The 22,853-nt window shown below is 42.9% G+C and overlaps 1 protein-coding gene across 4 annotated transcripts in view; it reads right to left on the reverse strand.

Annotated features, from left to right (window-relative positions):
* Positions 1-661: 661 nt before the first annotated feature.
* The window catches only part of LINGO1 (leucine rich repeat and Ig domain containing 1), a 72,152-nt gene continuing 49,960 nt past the window's right edge, over positions 662-22,853 (reverse strand). The window contains exons 1-2 of one of the 4 annotated variants that reach the window (XM_044279853.1): positions 17,935-18,103; positions 662-3,022 (exon numbers count right to left, since the gene is read on the reverse strand). In XM_044279853.1, the coding sequence (XP_044135788.1) occupies positions 1,184-3,004 (1,821 nt within the window). In that variant the 5' untranslated portion in view covers positions 3,005-3,022; positions 17,935-18,103 and the 3' untranslated portion in view covers positions 662-1,183. Of the gene's footprint in view, positions 3,023-13,070; positions 13,094-14,310; positions 14,866-17,934; positions 18,104-22,853 lie in introns of those variants that run through there. The other 3 variants (XM_044279852.1, XM_044279855.1, XM_044279854.1) reach the window with 3 other exon arrangements.

Consider the following 22,853-nt stretch of genomic DNA (forward strand, 5'->3'; position numbering starts at 1 on the left):
GGTGAAATGGACACAGCTGACTGTTCAAATCAGGTGAAACAAGTCATGGTTGTGCAGATGCAACAAATGATCATGGATCAAGGATTTTAGCAGGAATACAAAATGACTCAATGTATGAGTTATTTTAGGACAGGCTGTTGTGGGGTCTCATATAGAATTGGGAATTTCTGAGGATCAGTGTGAGTGGAAAGCAGTCATTCTAGTAATTCCTGGAACAATGTAAATACTGTTATTAACATTTACACTTCATAAAACCTTGACTTTCTTATATTGCTTTACTTAAAGGGGTTGTCCCATCATAGACAATGGGGGCATATCGCTAGGAGCGCGGGACCTACCGCTGGGACTCGCACCTATATCGAGAATGGAGCCCCGCAAGGTAGTGGCTGAAAGACTCTGGTCCGGCCACCACCAAGCCGGCTCCCCACAGAAGTGAATGGGAGCGTACTGCGCATGCGCGGCCCCCGCTTCCATTCATTTCTAAGGGGCTGGCAGAAATAGTAGAGCCTCCTTCACTTGCGGTGCCCACACCTATAAGACAAGGGGGGTATATCCTAGCGATATGCCCCCATTGTCCATGATGAGACGGCAGCATTTAATCGATGAACCTCAAATGCCACAAAACAGACAACGCAGTAATATTTTTTAAAAATAAGATAACTTTTTGGAGTTTTACAGTTTTTCTTTAATTTTTTTTCCATAATATTGTTATTTATTTTTTTCATAAAAATCACAGGTATTGAAATCAGGAGAAGATACAGAGGACAAAGTTCAGTTTTAGTCTCTTAGCCTCCCACACTCTCAACACCTTGTTCTTTACTCTGTAAATTTACCAATTCTTTTATTTTTTTAATTATATTCTTTCAACACAGCCTAGCCTCATGAAGGCCATATCAACAAATTGTTTGTTGGTATGGACCAAGGGCATTTTTTTAAATCTGGGGAAGTTTTGGGGAGCAAACTCACAAGGTTAAAAGTGCAGAGATCATTCCCCAAAGATACAAAGTCCATGGTTCGAAAACAACAGGATAAGGAATCCCTGTTGTCATTGCTTCCCTTAAAAAAGTCATGTTGCTTGTTTTTAAACAGTTGCATAGGGAAGGTAGGATGAGAACAGGCTTTGTGCATTCCACTAATTGCCCATATAACCACATCTCTCACCTTCCCCAGTGCTTAACCTGTATCAGATCATCTTCATATTAAACTTGCGAGGAGCATCTGCAGAGGAGAGCCCAGCATCAGACTTTCGTGGCACATACTCAATCTCAATATTGTGTTTGGTGTTTCCTTTGCCCCTGCTCCAAAGAAAAAGAAGAACCAAGCAAAACAAAACCACCCCCAAGAAGGATATAAAGCCCATTGTGGTTGCAATAATTAAAGTCTTGATATCAAATGGGAACGGGACACTTGCACGAGTGCTATTGACATCACTTTCATTCGGCTGGTTTGAAATGAAGGCAAAGGTCTTGTTGGGTTGGTGAGGCCAATCCGGAGAATAACTGCGTACATGGAGATGAGCTAATGAAGTATCATTACCACCTGCATTACTTGCCACACAGTGGTAAGTCCCATTGTCTTGTATCTGGGCATAACGTACCTCCAACGTTCCATCTGGAAATACAGTCAGACGCCCATTGCTTTTGCTGGTGATGAAAGTCTTTCGTGGGGACTGCCAAAGTATTGTTGGTGGTGGATCACCATCAGCCCGGCAGAAAAAGTGTACGGTATGACCTTCATCTACATGTACCACTTGTGGACTTCGATCCTGGATTCGCGCACGCCGGCAAGTGAAGTAATTAGGCTGCAGGACATCAGGAAAATCTTTAAATTCTTTCCCCTGCACATACTCTGGACTGGAACAGGATGGTTGTTGTCGATTGAAGTTGAGACGCCAACGTCGCCGGAAGATCCATAGTAGGCGACAGTCGCAAGCCAGTGGGTTGTGGTCTAAAATGAGTGTCTCCAGATTACCCACAGAATGGAAGGAAGATTCCTCCAGTGTACTGAGAAGATTGGAGGAGACATTCAATACTCGCAAATGGTTAAGACCTCGGAAGGCATAGGGTTCCACCACAGTCAGTTGTCCACCCACCAGGTGAAACTCCTGAAGTCTGAGCAACTCATGCAACGTAGATCCCTCGACAGATGTGATGGGGTTATATGAAAGATTAAGAAATCGAAGATAAACAAGATGTCTGATTGCCACATACGGTATACTGCTCAAATTGCAATGAGTGACAGTTAAAGAAGTTAAATTCAAACCGTAGAGACTATTGGATGTCATCGTGTCCATATATGGCCAATGTGCTACCTCTAAGTTTTTCAGCCGAAACAGCCTTTTGAAAGAGTAGTCACGAATGACATTAATATTGAGGTACCTTAGCCGTAGCGAGATAAGACCATGAAGGTGGGACAAAGCCTCTGTGGGCACCAAAGTGAGGTTGCACTTTTCCAGTGTCAGCTCTTCCAGACTGTTGAGTCCACGGAAGGCACGGTGAGAGATGTATACCAAATCATTATCTCCAACTTCCAGAGATTTGAGATTGTACAGGTCCTGGAACATATCATCCAGAAGAATAACAATTTTGTTCTCACTAATGTCAAGCTGTGTAAGGTTACTAAGTCCTGTGAATACACCTAGCGGAATGAGTTTTAGACGATTATTTCGGAGCCCTAGAAAACGTAGATTGAAGAGACCACTGAAGGCGCCTGGTTCAATGATGGACACAATGTTCTCATTAAGTTCCAATTCCTCCAAATAAGGAAATGCAGAAAACTCGTCCTGGTTAAGTGTTTTGATGCGATTTTTGCTTAGGTCCAGCAGACGCGTGTCAGTAGGGATGCCTTCAGGAATATTGAGATGCCGCTTTCGATGGCAGAGAACAGAACGATCCTGAGCGGAGCATTCGCAGCGTTGGGGACAACCTGAGGCTGCGCCAGACAGGTAGGAGCCCAATACAAGCAAGAGGATGGGACACAGGCAGGGTGGCAGCGGGAGAATCATACTGGACCGTGGACTCACCTAGAAAAAATAAGACATATTATTAGTACTTGCATTAAAATAACTGAAATATTATTGCCACCCATTTCATAGAGATTAAAGGATTGTACAGGATGAGAAAAATATGTCTGCCTTCTTCTAAACACAGTGCCACACCTGTCCACAGGTTGTGTGTGGTATTGCAGCTCAGTCCTATTCACTTGAATGGAGCTCAACTGCAATATCAGGCACAGGTGGACAGGTGTGGTGCTGTATTTTGGAAGAAGGCAAACATTTTTCTAATCCTTTACAAATCCTTTAATTTTACTTATAATAAATACTGAAGATGTTACATTATTTTGTATAAAGGCTTATTTACATGTCAGTGATTCACATCTGTGTTCTACATGAACTCCATACAGATCCAATGAATTTTGTATGTGTAATGAGACCTTCGTGTTTGTCAGTGGACTGGTCCATATTGCAACACAATTCACCCATACTATTTAATGGACCGGTTTTTCATTGATCCACTGGAAATAAAGGTTGCTGTTTTTGCAACCACAAAAAAAATGGATCAACCGATGGTAAAAAAAAAAACACAAAGACACATTCTGAACTCAGATCTTTTGTGGATGCAAAGCGATCCAAGATATTGCCTCCACAAAATGGACACGGATATGTGAATAAGCCATAAGATACATCCATTCATAAATCTGCTAGGTTTAACATGGTTTTTAATACAATGTATATATGTATATAAAAGCGCATAACTGTAAATGGACAGGCTGTCGCCCTGATACCCGGCGACTGCCTGGACATTATCAGCGCTACAGTTCAAAAGATTTGGTCCTCTGTAGACACAATACAGGATTATTGCTATGTCACTTGCAAGCCACCATGCTAAAATGTTATGAGGACCAATAGTGATAAATCAGATCATGAGGACAATATGACAATATATGGCAAACTGCATATCACTGAGGTGATCCTAACAGGTAGGACTAAGTCATAGTATTAGTTTATTATTTTGTATGAAAAAAAAGGCTAAAAAACGATGTATAAAATAAGGAGGACAAGAAATAAACTGGTTACACATTAATCTACTGGCAGGGTGTCTGTTGGCTGGCAGGTGCATCTAAGCCCATCATGTGTGGGCAGTCGAGGCCAATCCAGTCCACTACAAATCCAGATTTCATATCCTATCAGCTAGGCAGCCTTAATTCTTTCCATCGTTTGCCCTGCGGTTCAGGTAAGGTGACAGTCCAGTTGGGTTCAGAAATTTCAGCAACTGAAAATTGATTCAATACATGTGAGTAGCCTTGTTTCTGCAGTATGTGCAGTAATACCTCCAGGCAGGACATGAACTATTCTGGTCTGAGGTTCACAGACCTGGAGGCCATTTTCACCAGGTCATCTTCACACATGGTTGTACAAACCTACTTCTGTATTAAAAATCATCTGCGTGTTGTGACCAAAACAGGGTAGTTTTTAATAGGGTCATCTGAATGTGGACTAAGGGTTATCTGACCAGCTTTCAGTAAAGCGGGATTTACACTGGGCAACTATCAGGCACAAACATTCCTACATTAGCTTGTTCCCAATAATCTGCCAGTGTAAAGGTGCCGCAGATCACCCGGTGAACAAGTAAAACGCTTGTTCATTGGATGAAATGATCGTTGGCGATCTTGGCATGGACACCTTAATCACCTTTCCCAGGTAGCGGATTGTGCTGCCCAAGAGCAAATATTTTGTATGGGGATGAGTGACAGCAATAGCGATCACTCATCTTTATACTGTGGAGGTGATCGCTGCATGTAAATGCATCGCTTTACCTCCACTTATCGAGCAGCCGACTATCGGGAAAGAACACTTTCTTGCCGACAATTGGCGTCTCCTCACCAGGTGTAAATGCACCTTCACATATATTTCTTTTGCGTGATCTCGCTGACAATTGCATAACTAACGGCAGACAATCCTAAAACAGTCTGCAATACTGTGACTTATGTGAGCTGCGTAGCAGTTTGCCCAGCAGTACGTGGAATATACATGTTGGACGTATACACTGGCTCCCATAGGCATAAACATAGAAGACAGAGCATACAATGATAGTATACAGCACTGAACATCGCCAGTAAGAGAGAGCTGCAGCGCGGCCACCAGGAGCCCTTTCTAAACGTTTTGCTCCACCTTTTCTGCACATTGGAGATGTAAACAAAGACATGGCCCCCACCTCCTCTGCTATTTCATTGCAGACAGGGCAATTAGACGATTAACGCTAATTACAGACAAGGAACTTTAGTCTGGGAAAAAAAGAGGATGAATTAACACATGACGTGATGGTAAGCACAGTGTTTGGTATATAGAGAATGCGAGCACTTACAGCTACTTTTCATTTTGTAGGTTCATTATACATGTACTGTATATATATATAATATATATATATATATATATATAAACATTATGACATATAACACGTATAGTGATCCCTCAAGCTTCTGCTTACTATACTCAGATATTCCACATGCAATACCAACCTATTCTTGTTCACAATTACTGCTCCGCATCCTTTCTATAAAGACTTACTTGATTCCTTTAGCATTTTCACATAACAGAATGTCAGGATTTCAATACACTTTCCACCTCTGGGGGTTCCTATCAATCAGGGTTGGGCTTGCCCCACCTGATTACCAAAGGATCCTCTGCTGGGTTCAGGCTCTGATACTACAATAGGCCCCAGAGATCCAGGAGAAGAAATAACCTTTGGGGGACTTTGGAGCCAATCACTTATCGCTAGGGTCTATTTTGTTTATTCAAAAGATGACATCGGGGTTGTCTTAAGAATAATTTCCCCTGGTGGGCCCAAAGAACCCCAGTCCAAAACTTGTAAATTCCTAGAATTTTATGGAAAAGTGGCAATGCAGAATGGGCCGAGCACTACTTAAGTGCAAACATTTCTACCAAAACATAAGCATCTCAGAGGTGGAGCCGGTTAGGCATTTATGCCTATCTTGTACCATGATTCTTGATGAAGGGAATACCATGTCCTTTCCCATTTCGGACTGTGAGATTAATATGAGCTAGGAGTAAACAGATAATTTCTTTTTATCATAAATCAAATGATATACACTGATCAACGGGAAAAAATGTAATACAGAAAAATAAGATGGACAATCATGTAATGAACCTTACTGTATATTCACATGGTGCTGATTTCTGCAAAAATATTCCACTAGACATCCTCAGGTTTCCCTCATTGGAAACCCATTATGCATGCTGATTTATAGGTGGATTTAAAATGCAGATTTGCTCAGCTGAAATAGGTGAAGTCTGAAAATAGCTTCCTGAAATAAAGGGCCCCCATATTTCCATGAAGTGTGTGCTGTTCACCAGGAGCTGCACTGTGTAATTATGGAGCTTACATCTGCAGTCCAATGGAGTGCAAACCCCACTTGGCAAATTAGAGAGATGTGTATCGGTCACACTTAGCGTACTCTGTTTGAACTCATTAGAGAGATCTGTAGAGTAGTTAGAAGACAGGCTTGTCTGCTAACGGATACACTTTCTGATCATTTGTAGAGAACCCTTTTCTCCAGTCGTAAATAGTGTCAAGAATGCATTGCACAGGCAGGATCTGACCGTCAGCCATATACTGGAATCACCTCCATAATACAAGTAAGTGTTTCATAAACCAATAAGCTCTTAGTAAATGACCCAATATATCAATTATAAGATGGAAGCTGAGGCAATCTTCTCATGCAGTTTTAATGCACACTGCAAGTGCAAAAAATAAAGTTATCTTTGTGAATAAATCATGTGATGCACCACGGTCTTCTATTCTTCCTTTGTCTAGCAAACAGGGAATATACATATTTTATAACTGTGGATTTCTTATTTTATAAACTGCCAAACAAATGTTTATTTAAAAAGGCAAAAAGGCATCCTCCAAGTCTTCTTAGAAGAAAAAGAATTAGTAGGCTAGGATCATATCTGCAGTGGAGGTTCCAGCAGTAGTTTCCATCTCAGATTCTGGCTAAATGTCGGCAATGCCAGAAACCCATCGGACCTTATAATAGTCAAGGTGTTCCTTCAGGCGTCAGCATGTCTAGCATATGGCGGAGCTGGCGATTCCCGTTTTCTGCTCCTATGCCAGAACAGAAAATGGGTTTTCGTCTCAGCCTAAGGCCTCCTGCACACGAACGTGTGCTGCCCGTTGCCGTATTGCTGACCGCATTTGCGGATCAGCAATACACGGGCGCCGATAAAACATGTCCTATCTTATTGCGGAACGGGCGGATCGTGGACCCATTAAAGTGAATGGGTCAGTGATCCGCTGCGGCTGCCCCGCGGTCAGTGTTCGTGCATTGCGGCCCGCACATGCAGGAGGCCTAAGGGCCCATTCAGACGGCCGTAGTGTTTTGCGGATCAGCAAAACAAGGATACCGCACATGTGCGTTCCGCAATTTGCGGACCGCACATGGCCGCAACCATAATAGAAAATGCCTATAAAAGCCGGCTTCGCAGAAAAGATAGAACATGTCCGATTGTTGTCCGCAGACAAGAATAGGCATTTTCTATTATGGTTGCGGCCATGTGCACAGTGTGCTGTCCGCATCTATTGAGGGCCCATAGAACTGAATGGATCCGCAGACCTTCCTCCTATCCTAAGTTAACTTTGTAGGCCTAGGCCCAAAAGAGAAAGAGGTAAGTCACCAATTGCACAGGTTGTTTATTGTAGGGACCCATCTGAGTTATATTGCCTTGCTGTGGCAGTTGGGCCCACAAAATTTGATCAAAATGTGCGCTAAGATCCTCCGATTTTTAATTATAAGTTTTAGTAGTAACAGAATTCAACATAATAAAAGATTGCAGACTCGCCTAAATCTTAGCGCCCGCCACCCCACGTGGAGTGCTGCTGCATCTTCGTGTTTGCTTGATTTGTACTGCAGTCACAACAGGTCTTCCGATGTCTTTCACCTTGTTATGAGGTGCTGAGTAACTATTATGGCAGTTTTACACGGCCCAATAGTCGGGCAGATTATCGAGGACAAATGTTTCTATGAACGCTCGTTCCCGGCAATCTGCCTGTCTAAAGGTGCAGCCAATTATCCGGTGAACGAGCAAAACTCTCGTTCCTTGGGTGAAACTGTAGTTCGTGCAGGCACCTAAATTATCCTTTCTGGGCAGCAGATTGTGCGGTCTAAACAGTGATCTGCTGCCCAGAAACATTGCAGCTCTATGAGAACAAGTGATCGCAATAGCAATTGCTCGCTCTCATACTGTGGAGGTGATCCCCCACTGAATGAGCAGCCAGTTGTCAGGAAGGAACGCTTCCTTCCCAATCATCGGCTGCTCCGCAGGCCGTGTAAACTCACTGTAATACTATTGCAAGACTGTAAGCTGTATTCAAGACACTAGGATCAGGGTAAGCATGTCATAAATGGAGGCATTCCCACGTGTATACTGCATCTTCTGCAGCTTGACTGGTCTCGTAACTCCCATAACCTAAAGCAGAGAGGGAAGCATGTATGCGCAGCCTGCTTTCTCCTCTGCTTGTATGGTGCTTGGTCAATCTGGATCTGTAAGTAGAAGGTCACTAAGCCCAGGCTCCTCCATGGACATTTAGGATGTATTGTTTGGCTATGGTCTTATTACTCCATTAAGAAAACAATAGTAGCATAAAATAGTATCCTGGTGACAGCTGCAACCTCTAATTCTGTGCCTCTGATGTCAAAACTTGGCTGACACAAGAGAATGCTCTAGCACATAAGTCTTCAATGTCATGTGCAGAAGACAATATTGCTGTATTAGGTGGCAATGACCAGGCAAAGCTAATGTACAGAAAAGCACTTTTCAAACTTTAAAGGTGGACGACCCCCCAACTGTTGGCGACACATATTTGGATGGTCAATTTTGACAGATGTGATCATATGCAGGACAGGCTGTTCTCTGGCTGCACCATACTCTGGTTTAGTATCAAAAAATAGATCCCATTGCACTTCTTTTAGCGCTATACTGGGAGCAAAGTCTAGCTGGTGAGGCCCAGCAAAAAAAAAATGCTGAGGAGTGCTGGTACAGAGTGTACCCAGGTGATGAGAGAGGACATTTTCTTTGTGGGGGCTGGAGGGAGGTGTGTGGGTAGGGGTAACAATACATTAGTGGAGCCGGATGTATGGGAGTGTGCAGCTCTCTGCTTCTGCTTTCTTCCTCTAATGATTATAGCAATCCATTAATTTCCATTGTATTGCTCCTAAGAATTTAGCAAATAAATATGTAAATTTGTTTACCACAATACGCTACATTGTATACCAAACGTTGCTCGATCATAAAAAACAAAGCCCCCTTTTGATACAGGTATTTTAAAACACGGATAAATGCCGCAGTACAATGACGGTGCCATTATGAAAAAGGTGAAACGTAATAGCTTTAATGGATTTTAATGTATGTTTCTGCAAAAAATAAACCAGGTGCTAAGTGCAGGGAGGGGGAATGATAAAAGAGGGAGTAAAGTAAGATACACCAGCTGAGTTGGCGTGTAATAAATGTGTTTTATAAATCAGCACTATACCAGGAGTGAATGCCAGAAGAAGACAGGAGATCATTTTACCCCCACTGCTTGTCCGTCTGCAAAATTGTCTGCATGTATCCTAAACAAACAGACTTGTAGAGATCTGGCAGAAAAAAGGGGTTATGAAGGAGGCATGGCTTTGTTAAAGATGGCACCTGGTCTTCTATTTCTGCGAAGAAGGGCTATTACTGCAGCCAGTTGTCTTACAGCCAGGTCTGATCTGAGGTTTGTGAAAATAAATGGGGGGAGGAGAATGGTTGATCATATACACTCACCTAAAGAATTATTAGGAACACCATACTAATACGGTGTTGGACCCCCTTTTGCCTTCAGAACTGCCTTAATTCTATGTGGCATTGATTCAACAAGGTGCTGATAGCATTCTTTAGAAATGTTGGCCCATATTGATAGGCTAGCATCTTGCAGTTGATGGAGATTTGAGGGATGCACATCCAGGGCATGAAGCTCCCGTTCCACCACATCCCAAAGATGCTCTATTGGGTTGAGATCTGGTGACTGTGGGGGCCATTTTAGTACAGTGAACTCATTGTCATGTTCAAGAAACCAATTTGAAATGATTCAAGCTTTGTGACATGGTGCATTATCCTGCTGGAAGTAGCCATCAGAGGATGGGTACATGGTGGTCATGAAGGGATGGACATGGTCAGAAACAATGCTCAGGTAGCCGTGGCATTTAAACGATGGCCAATTGGCATTAAGGGGCCTAAAGTGTGCCCAGAAAACATCCACCACACCATTACACCACCACCACCAGCCTGCACAGTGGTAACAAGGCATGATGAATACATGTTCTCATTCTGTTTAAGCCAAATTCGGACTCTACCATTTGAATGTCTCAACAGAAATCGAGACTCATCAGACCAGGCAACATTTTTCCAGTCTTCAACAGTCCAGTTTTGATGAGCTCATGCAAACTGTAGCCTCTTTTTCCTATTTGTAGTGGAGATGAGTGGTACCCAGTGGGGTCTTCTGCTGTTGTAGCCCACCTTTTTTTTCTCCATTCTGACATTCAGTTTGGAGTTCAGGAGATTGTCTTGACCAGGACCACAACCCTACATGCATTGAAGCAACTGCAATGTGATTGGTTGACTAGATAATCGCATTAATGAGAAATAGAACAGGTGTTCCTAATAATTCTTTAGGTGAGTGTGTATGTATATATATATATATATATATATATATATATATACACACAAATATCTTTATAGTAAAATATTATCTGGGACATAATCTGGAGATGCAGACCGATTGCTGCGTTTTGGGAGGAAGCGACTTCCTTTTTGTCGAATATACTGCTGACACGAGTAGCATGCAGCCCTGAGGTTTGCCTGATGGGAATTATGGAAGAAGACAATTAGGACCACTACATGACAACATTTTTAAGATAGAGTCCCTTTTTTGGCACGTACATGCATTGCTCTGAGATGGTATAATCCCAGTACACCGACCTTGGCCATGTGGAAACATCAAATAAACCAAATCCTTCCATATATTGTACTTGTGTTCAAGCACTGTAATAAACCCCAAATATTTGATAAAGTTTGGGGCTTGTGGTGTGCATCCCGTCACACACAGTACTCATCATTGAGCCTAAGATGAGACATTTTGGAGGCTTGGGGCTTCATGGCATAACAGACTTAGTGGGAATACCTGATTCATGTATGCAAGGAATGTCATTTAGGAAATTGGAGACAGCAGCAGTGCAGTGGACAACTGACATGTTTGTAGAACCGAAGTTAACTGAAGTTTACTGGATTTGTTATAACTTCTTGTATAACAAGATTGTATGTGTCAATGTACTGTACCTTTGACTTGTTCTTCTGTTAATAAAACAGTAAAAAAAAATATATATATATTATCTGGGAGGAATTTCTTAGATTTGTTTTCTACATTTAGGGGGAGATTTATCAAGACTGGTGCTTTCTCTGCCCGTCTTGATATCCCCTGCGCTGCCTAATCATAAGTAAGGTGCATCCTCAGGCAGTCCATGCGCTTAAACAGAAATCTACGACCGCTCTGAGCTGTGGTAGATTTCTGGCTTCATTTGCACCAGAAAACTGGTGTAAATGCGACAGCTGGTCATGCCCCCTTCCTGCCCTTACCTGTCCCCTTTGAGAAAAGTGGCAAGAGTAATGTAAAAAATGCCACTTAAGACAAGTTTTTTTTAAAACTTGTTAAAAAAAAATTGCAGATACACAGTTTGCAACTTAGTTACACCACTTTTCTAGTGCAAACTGAATGATAAATCTCCCCATAGTGTTTCTCTTATTAATGCTATATATAGTAGTATAGTTAGAGTCAAAGAAGAAAAGAAAAGACAACTTTACGGTTTGTCTCCATTTTTAATATATACAAACTGAGTGGTTTCTATAGGCTACAATACACGAGACTTGATATTGCTGTGAATTCCTACTACTACTACAGCTGAAACTGCAGTAATTAGCTGATTGCTGGCCCGGCTTCATTTTCAGAAGGTGTTGTTATGGTGAGTCAACCCCTTTAAACAATGTCATAGACTTCTTGGTGACTGTTACTGTTTATAGTTCAGGAAAACAGTGACGTGGTGTTACGACAGAAAGATTTGATCTCTGTAAAGCTAAAATTTAAGGGGTTTTCAGTCCATTAGAGGAAATACAATATCACTAGGATATGCCATCACGTCACGATCAGTGAAGGCCACACTGATATCAACCATTCTCCAGGTCCTCAAAACAGGAAAACAAACATAGCTAGGGCACAAGAGTGGCCAATGGTAATTGAAGCACTTAAAATCATTATGCCACTGAAATCAGCAGTGTACAATAGGTAGTGGTCTCTAAATTACACAATGTCTACAAGAGTGTAGTGAACGCTCGTCATAAGAGTAGAATCTTATTAATAATTAAATCCCAATTAAAGCAAGCCATATCAGCAGTGGAGATCCTTGTTAAAAAGAACTTCTATGTGAAATGCATTTTTTCAAAATTCTGAAGTTTGACCCACATTTTTCTAAAGGTTCTGATTCTACCAAACCCAAATTTTGTGTCATTCCATTTAGGAGATTCAAGGTGAGAGAGACAGACTCTTCCAGGCAATCAAAGCATTTGACCTGAATTGATTTTGACAGTTGATTTGGCCGAATCAGAACCAAATTGAGTTTGAAGAAATTAGCTCATCTGTATTAAATATGTATTATTTGTTGGAGGAGCAGGACACAAATTGCCAAATTCTCCTTGTAAAATGGCTTGTTTAGCCACTACATACAATGGTGTTATGACTAACACTCAAAAGCATATGCTGAATATATAATGTACATCTGGAACTGTCACAATCCTCCTAACAAACACAAATAAAAAACATCAACCATTTGGTACGTCATAACAGTAAAACAGTGGAAGAATAGATTGAATCCTTTCATTGACAACCAAGAGAACAGATTAAACTAGAATCACAGCAAAGGTGGTGATTCTAAAGAGGTCAAGATATAATAAAGCTTATATAATGGTTGGTGAAATAACGTACCAGGCTGGTGGTATAATGGGTGGAGTATAAAGAGGGTAAAACATGTCATGGAAAGAAGAAATAAAAAAGTAACCACCTCCAGCAGGGACACTGCTTTGTACGAGGGCCACCTAAGGCTGATGAAGCACACTGTAATGCACAACCCCAGCATACAGAACCTGGGAAGGGGGGGGCTGCTCTATAGTGGGCTTATTCGCATTTAAACCATTCAAAGAGCTAATCCTCCAGCGAGAGATGTGAGAAGCTGCTGTGATCTTGTGAAATCAGTGAGGAGCTCAGATGTCGTTTTTGCTCTGGTGGGTTTCTAGGCAGATTCTCTTGTGACAAACCCCATAATCCTTTTAATGTGCGGCTATATCATGGTATTGATATAACCATCTATTCCTGCTTATCTATAAACTGTACAGTCATCTGTCTCCATGTCTATCTGTAGACTGTATAGTGCAGTCTCCCTCTACTGTTCTTCCTTTGTACTGGGTCCATATTCCTCCTTCTACCTCAGTCATATCTACGGACACCTTCAGGTTCTGCCCTTTGTTCTGTAAAATTCACAGTGCCCACATAAACGAGATTTACTCTCAAAGCTTAATCTTCTTTTATATAGGTATTTCCACCCAAAGGAATAGCAAAGCTGTGGCCAATGTCCTCCATCTCCATTTTTCTACATGCTACTAAACACTCTCTCCAAACCATTCTCCCTCCTTCATTTTGCACACAGGTCTCCTGGGCTAGCTAGCAGAACATGGGGTCAATAATGCTGCTGAAGTACATGTACATGAGAAGCATACAGAGAGCAGGCCAGATGCACATATGTTCTCACCATACTAGCTGAATATTAACATGCTTGGGAATGGTACAGGATACTCGGAAGGGGAAAAAAGAAAAACAGAGAGGATGAGGATGGGTTGCTGAAGAGATAGGTTGGGTGATGAATATGTAGTAGAGCAGTGTGGTCCAGAAATGAACAAAACTAAAAATACAGAAAACCAGAGAGGACTACAATGGAAGTATATGAACACAATGATATAAATGCACATATATTTTTCAGAAATGTCTCTTCTGAGACATGTTACACCAAACTATATGTACTGAAGACTATGAAGAGCAGAATGTGGATGTGTGCAAAGATACCCGTTCATTTTGGAATATACATGTATTTTTGCAGACAGCCCGTGATAGTCTGGTATGTTACATAGACGGAGACATCCATATCAAATATATAGACAGATGATATCTGTACCTGGCCTTCATTTTTCGCAGCTGCGAGACGCCTTCTCTCTTTTCCATCGCCAGGGAAAGAACAACACTGAAGGACCTCTTCCTTGCATTCAGAGCATAACATGCAGAATCACAGACTGATCTGCAGTGACAGAAGCGCTCACACAATTAAGCACAGGCTCACTTCTAATCATACAGACAATGACACCACACACATATAATGAAGAAGCCACCGAGGTTCACATACACACAAGGACGCTTACACAGAGACAGCGACGCACAAGGACAAGCATCCACTGCCACTCAGGAAAAAGAAAAATCCAGAGGTTGATGGCTGATGGGAAGCTGCAGCACACACCGTGCATGTCATGGTGTAGACCCACGTCAGCTATATAGCAGAGGTGGCCAAAATGTGGCACATATTAGACAGAAAAGGATAGGATCGCAGGGAAAACACACAGGGCAAGGGAGAAGAAGCAAGCAAAGAGGAGGGACATACAGATACAGAAGCGGAGGGAAGCAGGGAGGAGAGGAAAGTGGGGAGAGGAGAGCAGAGGAGGAACTATGACAATGAGCTGGAGAGAAGGAACAGCTGTGAGCAATGACTCTGCTCCTTATTCCTATATACAAGTACTACGCAGCAGTGTGCACTATACAGACAACGCAAGCCTGGCGTGCTGATAGAATTCTAATGTCCACAGCTCAGCACGGATAGCTGGCTTCCCTGCCCACTGCTGGACTCTGTGAGATAACTATGGTGCCCAGAACTACATATAAAGAGATAATTACTCTTCTCACCTCTGTATGCTGACATACTGTACATCTGGCTGCTACCAGATAAGTGGACTGGCCGAGCGCTGCACTGAAGGATAGGAGAATCATTTATGCTGGGAAATATCTGCACTACTTTATGAGCTATACAGAAACAGCCATGCTATCCAACATAATATACTACCAGATAACGCCACTGCCCGGCCTGATAGCGTGAGAAATAAACGCACCGTATAGTGGCAGATGATTTCCTGTACCGGACAAAGCGAGATGTGATCAGTCTTATTCGTAAAATAGGTTCTATGATCAACTGTTCATCATCAGGCGATACATTTAAAACCTAAGGGGGTCATTTACTATGCTGAAATACGCCTAAATTACGCGTATTTCAGGGGCAGTGGTTAGTTGCGCTGCGATCTGTGACTTCGCCCCTCTCATGCAAGGTCTAAAATTGTGGGCGTGGCATGGGCGGGGAAGGAGATGACCGAGCAGGCCTGTCTCATTCGCCATTTTCTAGAAAATGATCTAAATGTAAGACAGTCTGGAAGCGGTCTAACATCTAGAACTGGCGCTGGAGGCGCCAAAGTTATGGAGAGGCCTGCATCTCTTCATAACTTTGGCGGATCCACAACCAGTCTAGGGCTTTATTAGGAAACGGCGTCTAAAACACCAGTCTTAATAAATGTGCCACTAAGATCTGTAGTTTATAAAAGTCCATCTTATATTATGATCTGCTTATAATTCCTATACATACTGATCAGCCATAACATTAACGGTTGCCCAACACTGTGTAGGCACCCCTCATGCCACCAAAACAGCTCTGACCTGTCCAGGTATGAACCCCACAAGATTGCTGATGGTGTCCGGTGGTACCTGGAACCAAGACATTTGCAGTATGCCTTTTTCTGAGGCATAATTACTGATGACCTTGGTGGGGGTCTGACACCCAGGACCCCCAGCTGTTTGAGAAGGCAGCGGCGCTTTCCTTAGGCCGTGACGACGCGTTCATCAGTCACATAGCCTAGGGGCGCAGCTCAGCCTGATTGAAGTGATTGGGGCTGAGTGCAATACCAAGCACAGACACTGTACAATGTATGGCACTGTGCTTGGTGAGCTGCGAGAAGGCTGCAGAGCTCACAGTATTTAAATGTAAGTTGTGCAGTGGGCCTCCATGGATTGGAAATCACACAGATGTTCAACTGGATTTTACCAGCCAAGTCAATGTCCCCAAACCATTACAGGCCACTGGCATTAGGGGTGTACTTGGTCTACAAAAACATTAAGGTCAGTGTCAAAGTTCCCAGCAGAACACTGCCCAGAACATTACACTGTCTTCGCTGGCTCGCTTTTTTTCCCATACTGCACCTTGGTACAATCTCTTCCCCAGGTAAGGGACACACAGTCATCCAGCCGTTTACATGATAAACATGAAATTGTGATTCATCAGACGAGTCCGCCTTCTTCCATTTCTCTAGGGCACAGTTCTGACGCTTACATGCATTTTTGACGTTTGACAGGCGTCAGTACAGGCACTGTGACCAGTCTGCAGCTACACAGCCCCATATACAGCAAGCTGCAAAGTACTGTGTGTTCTGGCACCTTTCCACCATAGCCAGCATTAACATCTTCAGCAATAGGCCTTTTCTGGGATCAGATCAGATGGGTTAGCCTTTGCTTCCTATTCACATCGATGAGCCTTGGGTGCCCATGACCTTGCCTTCATTTGTCTACCCTTGGACTAGTTGGACTTGGACTTGCTATTTTGGAGATTCTCTGACCCAGTTGTCTAGCTATCACTATTTGGACCTTATCGAAGTTACTCAGATCCTCACGTCTGCTCATTTGTACTCCTTTCAAACCATCAACTTAAGAAGCTGACTGTTTATCTAATACAGTACATCCCACCCCTTGAAAAAGACAAGAAATGTTATTCACTTCACCTGTTAGTGGTTTTAATATTATGGCTGATCCGTGTGCATGTTACAGAACTGTAGGTAAGTGGGCTATAGCTTGCACTGTTCAGTATGTCAGGAATATATCAAGTCCCTCAAGTGCTATTAACTATGGTACTACATGAATAGTACTGCTGCCGCTGACCTCAAATCACTAGTTAGTATGCCCGCATTTGCCCCCATTTTCCCACTGTGGGCCTGGAATACAGATAAGAGCACTCATTCTCTTAATGCATTTCACGGCCGGTTTGCGGGCGAAGAAGAAGGGGAATGGTGGTGAGTATAGACATACAAATTAGTGTCCCGAGGTCAGCAGGAACAGTACTATGCAGAAGTAGTACTGTATCTAGTAGGGCCGGGAGGTGACAGATCCCCTATATAATGCAAATATCTACTGATCCATGGAACCAGCTTGGGGCAGATTTACTAATTCTGTCGACAGTGTAAATTGAACCAGTCTAAAGCTACACTGAATTTATCATGGCTGCTCATGTGGGATGATACATTTGGTGTCTGGCTAGACATATTCCATCTATTATTTGGTTTCTTTTCTGACAGAATTTTATGGTAAAATGGCACAATTTTGGTGAATATGTTGCACAGTGAACCACAGCCCAGTTTGCTCAAGCCATGTCCCATGGTGAACTAGGTGCCCTGGATGTTTCTAAACTAGATCTGCCAAAATGTCCCGACATGTGCATTTATGGTCAGATTTCTCTTCACAGGAGACAAGATGACAAGACAAAACTCATATCTCCATACCCACGCCTTCTAAGTTTGAAGCATGTTAGTAGCAGAGCCAATCATAGTACATGCAGCAATTACTCAAAATCTACCTGATGATACCCGAACCCCTTACGCTGGACTGAATATGAAGGCCCCCACAGTTCTGGAAAGATTGTGAGTCAACGGCTCACACTTACCCTAGGACTTGCGTTCCTGGACCATGGGTGCTCCTTTTTTATTCAGTCCAGACACATGAACGGGCTAGGTATCCTGGTGCCCCCTCCAAATTGTCAGAGTGGTTCTCTTTAGGCAGAGATTGATCAATTATATCGGCCGAGAAATCACAGACAGATTCAGAAAGATATGTCTGAGGAGATCTGATTAGACCGCCCCTAAGGTCTTTATTTTATACACATCTCATTATTGGAGTTTACAAGATAATTAAGATGGTTACAGCATTATGATTGGATAATGCAAGTTATATAATCTCACTTGGTACATATTGGTAATAAAGAACCTTACATAACTGGGTAATAGATCAAACTGACAAGACTAAAAATTCAAAGGTCATATTCCCACAGTTGGCTTGGACACATCTCACATCTGGCCCATGTCCACAGTTCTTGGAATTTCAAGAGCACAAGATCACAAGACACACTTGATAATTACCAGAAAAACAGTTTTGCACAATAACACAAAATCTCCCTAAAACTCCCTTTTTCCTGTGTCCTATTTGGATGCCATACTCCTCCTTCTCCTTACAGACTGCTGTCTCCATCTATTCTCAGATGTTGTGTTACAGTGGAATATATGATAACGGTTACGCTCTTCTAGAATTACTGAGGCTAACATATTATAAAAATATACATACACTTAAAGAGGACCTTTCACTCGTATACAAACTAAAAACTAACTATACCTGTGGGCAGAGCGGCGCCCAGGGGTCCCCCTCCACTTACTAGTATGCCTGGGCGCCGCTCCGTTCGCCCGGTATAGGCTCCGGTGTCTCAGCTCCGTCTGTTGTATTGGACTGATTTTTTTGTAGGAGGCGTGTCCCTTGCTGCAGCACTGGCCAATCGCAGCGCACAGCTCATAGCCAGTCTATGAGCTGTGTGCTGCGATTGGCCAGCACTGCAGCAAGGGACACGCCTCCTACAAAAAATCAGTCCAATACAACAGACGGATCTGAGACACCGGAGCCTATACCGGGCTAACGGAGCGGCGCCCAGGCATACTAGTAAGTGCAGGGGGACCCCTGGGTGCCGCTCTGCCCACAGGTATAGTTAGTTTTTAGTTTGTATACGAGTGAAAGGTCCTCTTTAATATACCAGAGATATATCTTAAGCAACATATGGTAATTACTCTCACATAGGTGACACCAGAGGTATGGGCTACAGTGAGTGCTAGGAAACCATTTTGTATACCACTTCCATCAGTTAAGAACAGGAGATGGAGATGTGGTGGGCACAGGCTCCCACAGCTAGGCAGCTGAAGCACGGAAAAGCACTGCTTGATTTCTGCTGCACCATAAGCGGTAGATTTAGGATCTGATGTGAACACAGTGAATACATGGATGCATTTTAGCTTGTGTCAAGGGTTCAGGCTGATGGTATAATGGTGTAGGACTGGGATCAGCAACAGCTGACACTCCAGATGTTCTGAAACTACAACTCCCAGAATCCTCCTTTCACTTTTGTGGGAGTTACAGGAACAGCCAAGAAAATGTGCATGCTGGGAGTTGTAGTTTTACGGCAGCTGAAGTGACGAAGGTTACTGATTCCTGGTGTAGGAAGTCTTTATGATATACACTTAGGGTAACATTTATTGATACAGGCGTCTAAACCGCCGGTCTTAATAAATATGACCCTAAGTGTATATCATAAAGATTATCATTAAAGTCCATAGCTGGCTGGCGTCGGCCTCTCCATAACTTCGGCGCATCCAGCGCCAGTTCTAAATGTAAGCAAGCTTCCTTGCTGTCTTACATTTAGACCATTTTCTACGCCTAAAACAGGAGTAGAAGATGGTAAATGAGACGGACCTTCCCTGCCCACAATTGCACATCTAGAGTGATCTGAGAGAAGTCACAGACAGTGGCGCAAACGGACCGTTGCGCTGCCATCTACGCCTGAAATACGCCAAATTTAGATTAGTAAATGACCCCCTTAGTACCAACTGAATAACTTTACGTGTTACATCCTACCTAGAAATCATGGATGATTACTACAGTTTACACATCTTTTAATGCCTATTTTCTGAGGCATGCCACAAAGCACTCAACTCCAAATAGTTCCGTTTACTGTAATGGCCTGCATAGCTGTTGGATCTCAACCCATTAGGGCACCCTTATAAGAGTTATCACAGGAAGTGTGTGATTTTATCATGTCACCATGGACCAGAATCTCTAAGGAATGTTCCATCATCTTGCAACGTCCATGCCATGAAGAATTCAGGCAGCTTTCAGAGCAAAGGGTCATCCCTTGGCTCTGAGACATGTATTTTGGCAGAGATTTATCAAAACTGGTGTAAAGGGAAGCTGGCTTAGTTGTCCATAGCAACCAATCAGATTCCACCTTTCATTTTTCAGAGCACCTTTGGAAAGTGTAAGATGGACTCTGATTAGTTGCTCTGGGCAACTATGCAAGTTCTACTTTACACTATTTAAAAAGCTCTCTTCACATCGGGCTATACTGTTCAGGCATACAGTACATGCTTTTTAAACATTTACAGACCCCAAAAATTCACACAGATATTTGAGTTTTTAGGCTTAGATGCCATACTTGTGTATATACTATTTCTAGCGCACAAATGTACGGATCAGACATAAAGCCTAAAACGGTGTGAAGAAAACCTATAAAGTCCACTGCACCATGATACATATCCTGAATATATCTGCTGAACCTCAATAAACTGAAAGTGGCCAATTTTATGAGAAGGTTTCAATTGATTTCCAGTAATGACATGCTTTACTAAGTGCTTCCCTTCATGATGAATGCATATTTTTCTCTAATTGGTTCACTGTTGTCCTTCACTGTACATGACTGTTACATATAATAATGTATACACCTGCAAAAAATAATCACGATTAATAATCTATTAATCCACAAGCATTCAGGATGTCATGACCTCTTATTTTCTGTATCTGGTGCATTATGTAGTCAGGATCTACAGGCTCCACAGTAATGGAGAGATTTAATAACAGGTCTGTACACGGACATTATAATATACGTAAATGTTGTCGCTCCATCTATACTGTACAGTGAGTGCTATGACGCACAGATTCTCCCTGATAAATGGAGATATACAGCATCATATATCAGTGTACAGTATGTTACATTTCCTTTTCCTGTCATGCTGTCAAACATATCATTTATTTCTCATCACTTATGTAGCACCAACATATTCTGTAGAGCTGCTCAGTCCCTGTTCCCTATGGGGCTCACCATCTAATTTCCCCCATCTGACACAATTTACCTATCACTATGTTTTTGGATGTGGGTTGTGAAGTGCTCACCATTACCTGAACATCAGCATTTGAAGCTTAAAGGGAATAGGTCACCCCGATTTTGGACTATTATCTACTATTTTCTGATACTTGAATTGTACTGTAGATTCGAGCCCAGATCACAAGTTTTTATTTTCCTACTGCCCCGGTTCCCCCGCTGTTAGCACTCAAAGCTGCACTAAAATACATTGTCAGGACTGCTGTGCATGTGCAAGGGGAGCCTTCCCATAGGGCCCTCTATATAACGCGTCCCAGGTATAGGAAATGACGAGTGGTATGTTGCGGCCTAAAATGTCTCTTTATGTGTGTCACAATGCTCCTGCCTGGATACGGCTGGGCCCCAGGCTTTGGCTCCGAAGCAATAAATAGGGGGAATAATTGAGGAATAAAAGAAGAACTTGAGTCCAGACCCTGAGATTAATTTCAATGGCAGCTTTACTTGAAAAAACGTTTCTCCAAAATGGTTTACAGGCTTTGTCTTGGTTCCAGCAGGCTTTAGCATTAAGACTGGCAGGCAAACTCTACTCTGCTTTATCTGTTTCTCTCTGACTCTGCTGTTCTGACAGGCTAGCTATATAACTCAGCTTCTTCTGTATACTTCACTTTACTTTGTAGTTTGATTCTAGGTTATACCAAGGAACTTTCCTTCTGGCTCCTGAGGCTTTAAGCTTTGGCCTCCATGGCCAGCAGAACTTATGGGCTTAAGGTGCTCTGGGTGGCATGGGCATGTCCAGCAGAGACATGCCCCTGCACACCCTTCCCCTTGATGGGGGTAAACTACACTGGAACTAACTGGTCCCCACCCTTCCTGCAGGAAGTAGGGCTGGCCCACTTCTCTCCAGAGGGGAGTTCGAATAGAATGGAAAATTCCATTATATCCAAGTTAGCTCTGCCATATTTTCTGCCACCTGCTGGTGAACCAGGCATATTACACGAACATAACAGTTGCAAACAATATTATAGATGCACATTGTGATGAACCTGGAACAGAATACATAGATGACATCTATGTTAAGACCATTTGAGATAGTAGCAGGGTGCAGGAGTGGTAACACAACTCTGGGTAGTCCAAAATCAGAGTGACAGATTCCCTTTAAAGGGGTTGTGCCACTAATAATCTTTATGCTCTTTCCAGAGGACGGGGGTGTTTGATTACTGGTGGTTCGACTGCTGGGACCCCCAGCGATCACATGAATGGGGTTCCACAAGTGCTGCCAAACAGCCCCATGTGAATGGAGCAGTGGTGTGCATGTGCGTCCTCTGCTTCAATCAGTTCTATGGCACTGCTGCAAGCACTGTACTCCTATAGATGTGAATGGAGCGGTGGACACGCAGGCGCACCACTGCCTTATTCTCATGGGACTGTTCAGCGGCACTTTCGGTCCACCCTTCTCGTGATTGCTGGGGGTCCTAGTGGTCAGTACACTCCAGCGATCAGACACTTAACTCTTGATCTGGTGAAAGGGGATAAGTGTTATTAGCGGTACATCCCCTTAAAGGGAAATCTGTCATGATGCACTTGCTGTCCTATTTGTGGACGACATGGTATAACGCAGAAGGAGCTGAGCAGACTGATGTATAGCTTTGTGGGAAATGATTCAGCAAAACCTG

The sequence above is a fragment of the Bufo gargarizans genome, chromosome 2 (genome assembly GCF_014858855.1).
Source record: "Bufo gargarizans isolate SCDJY-AF-19 chromosome 2, ASM1485885v1, whole genome shotgun sequence".
NCBI lineage: Eukaryota > Metazoa > Chordata > Amphibia > Anura > Bufonidae > Bufo > Bufo gargarizans.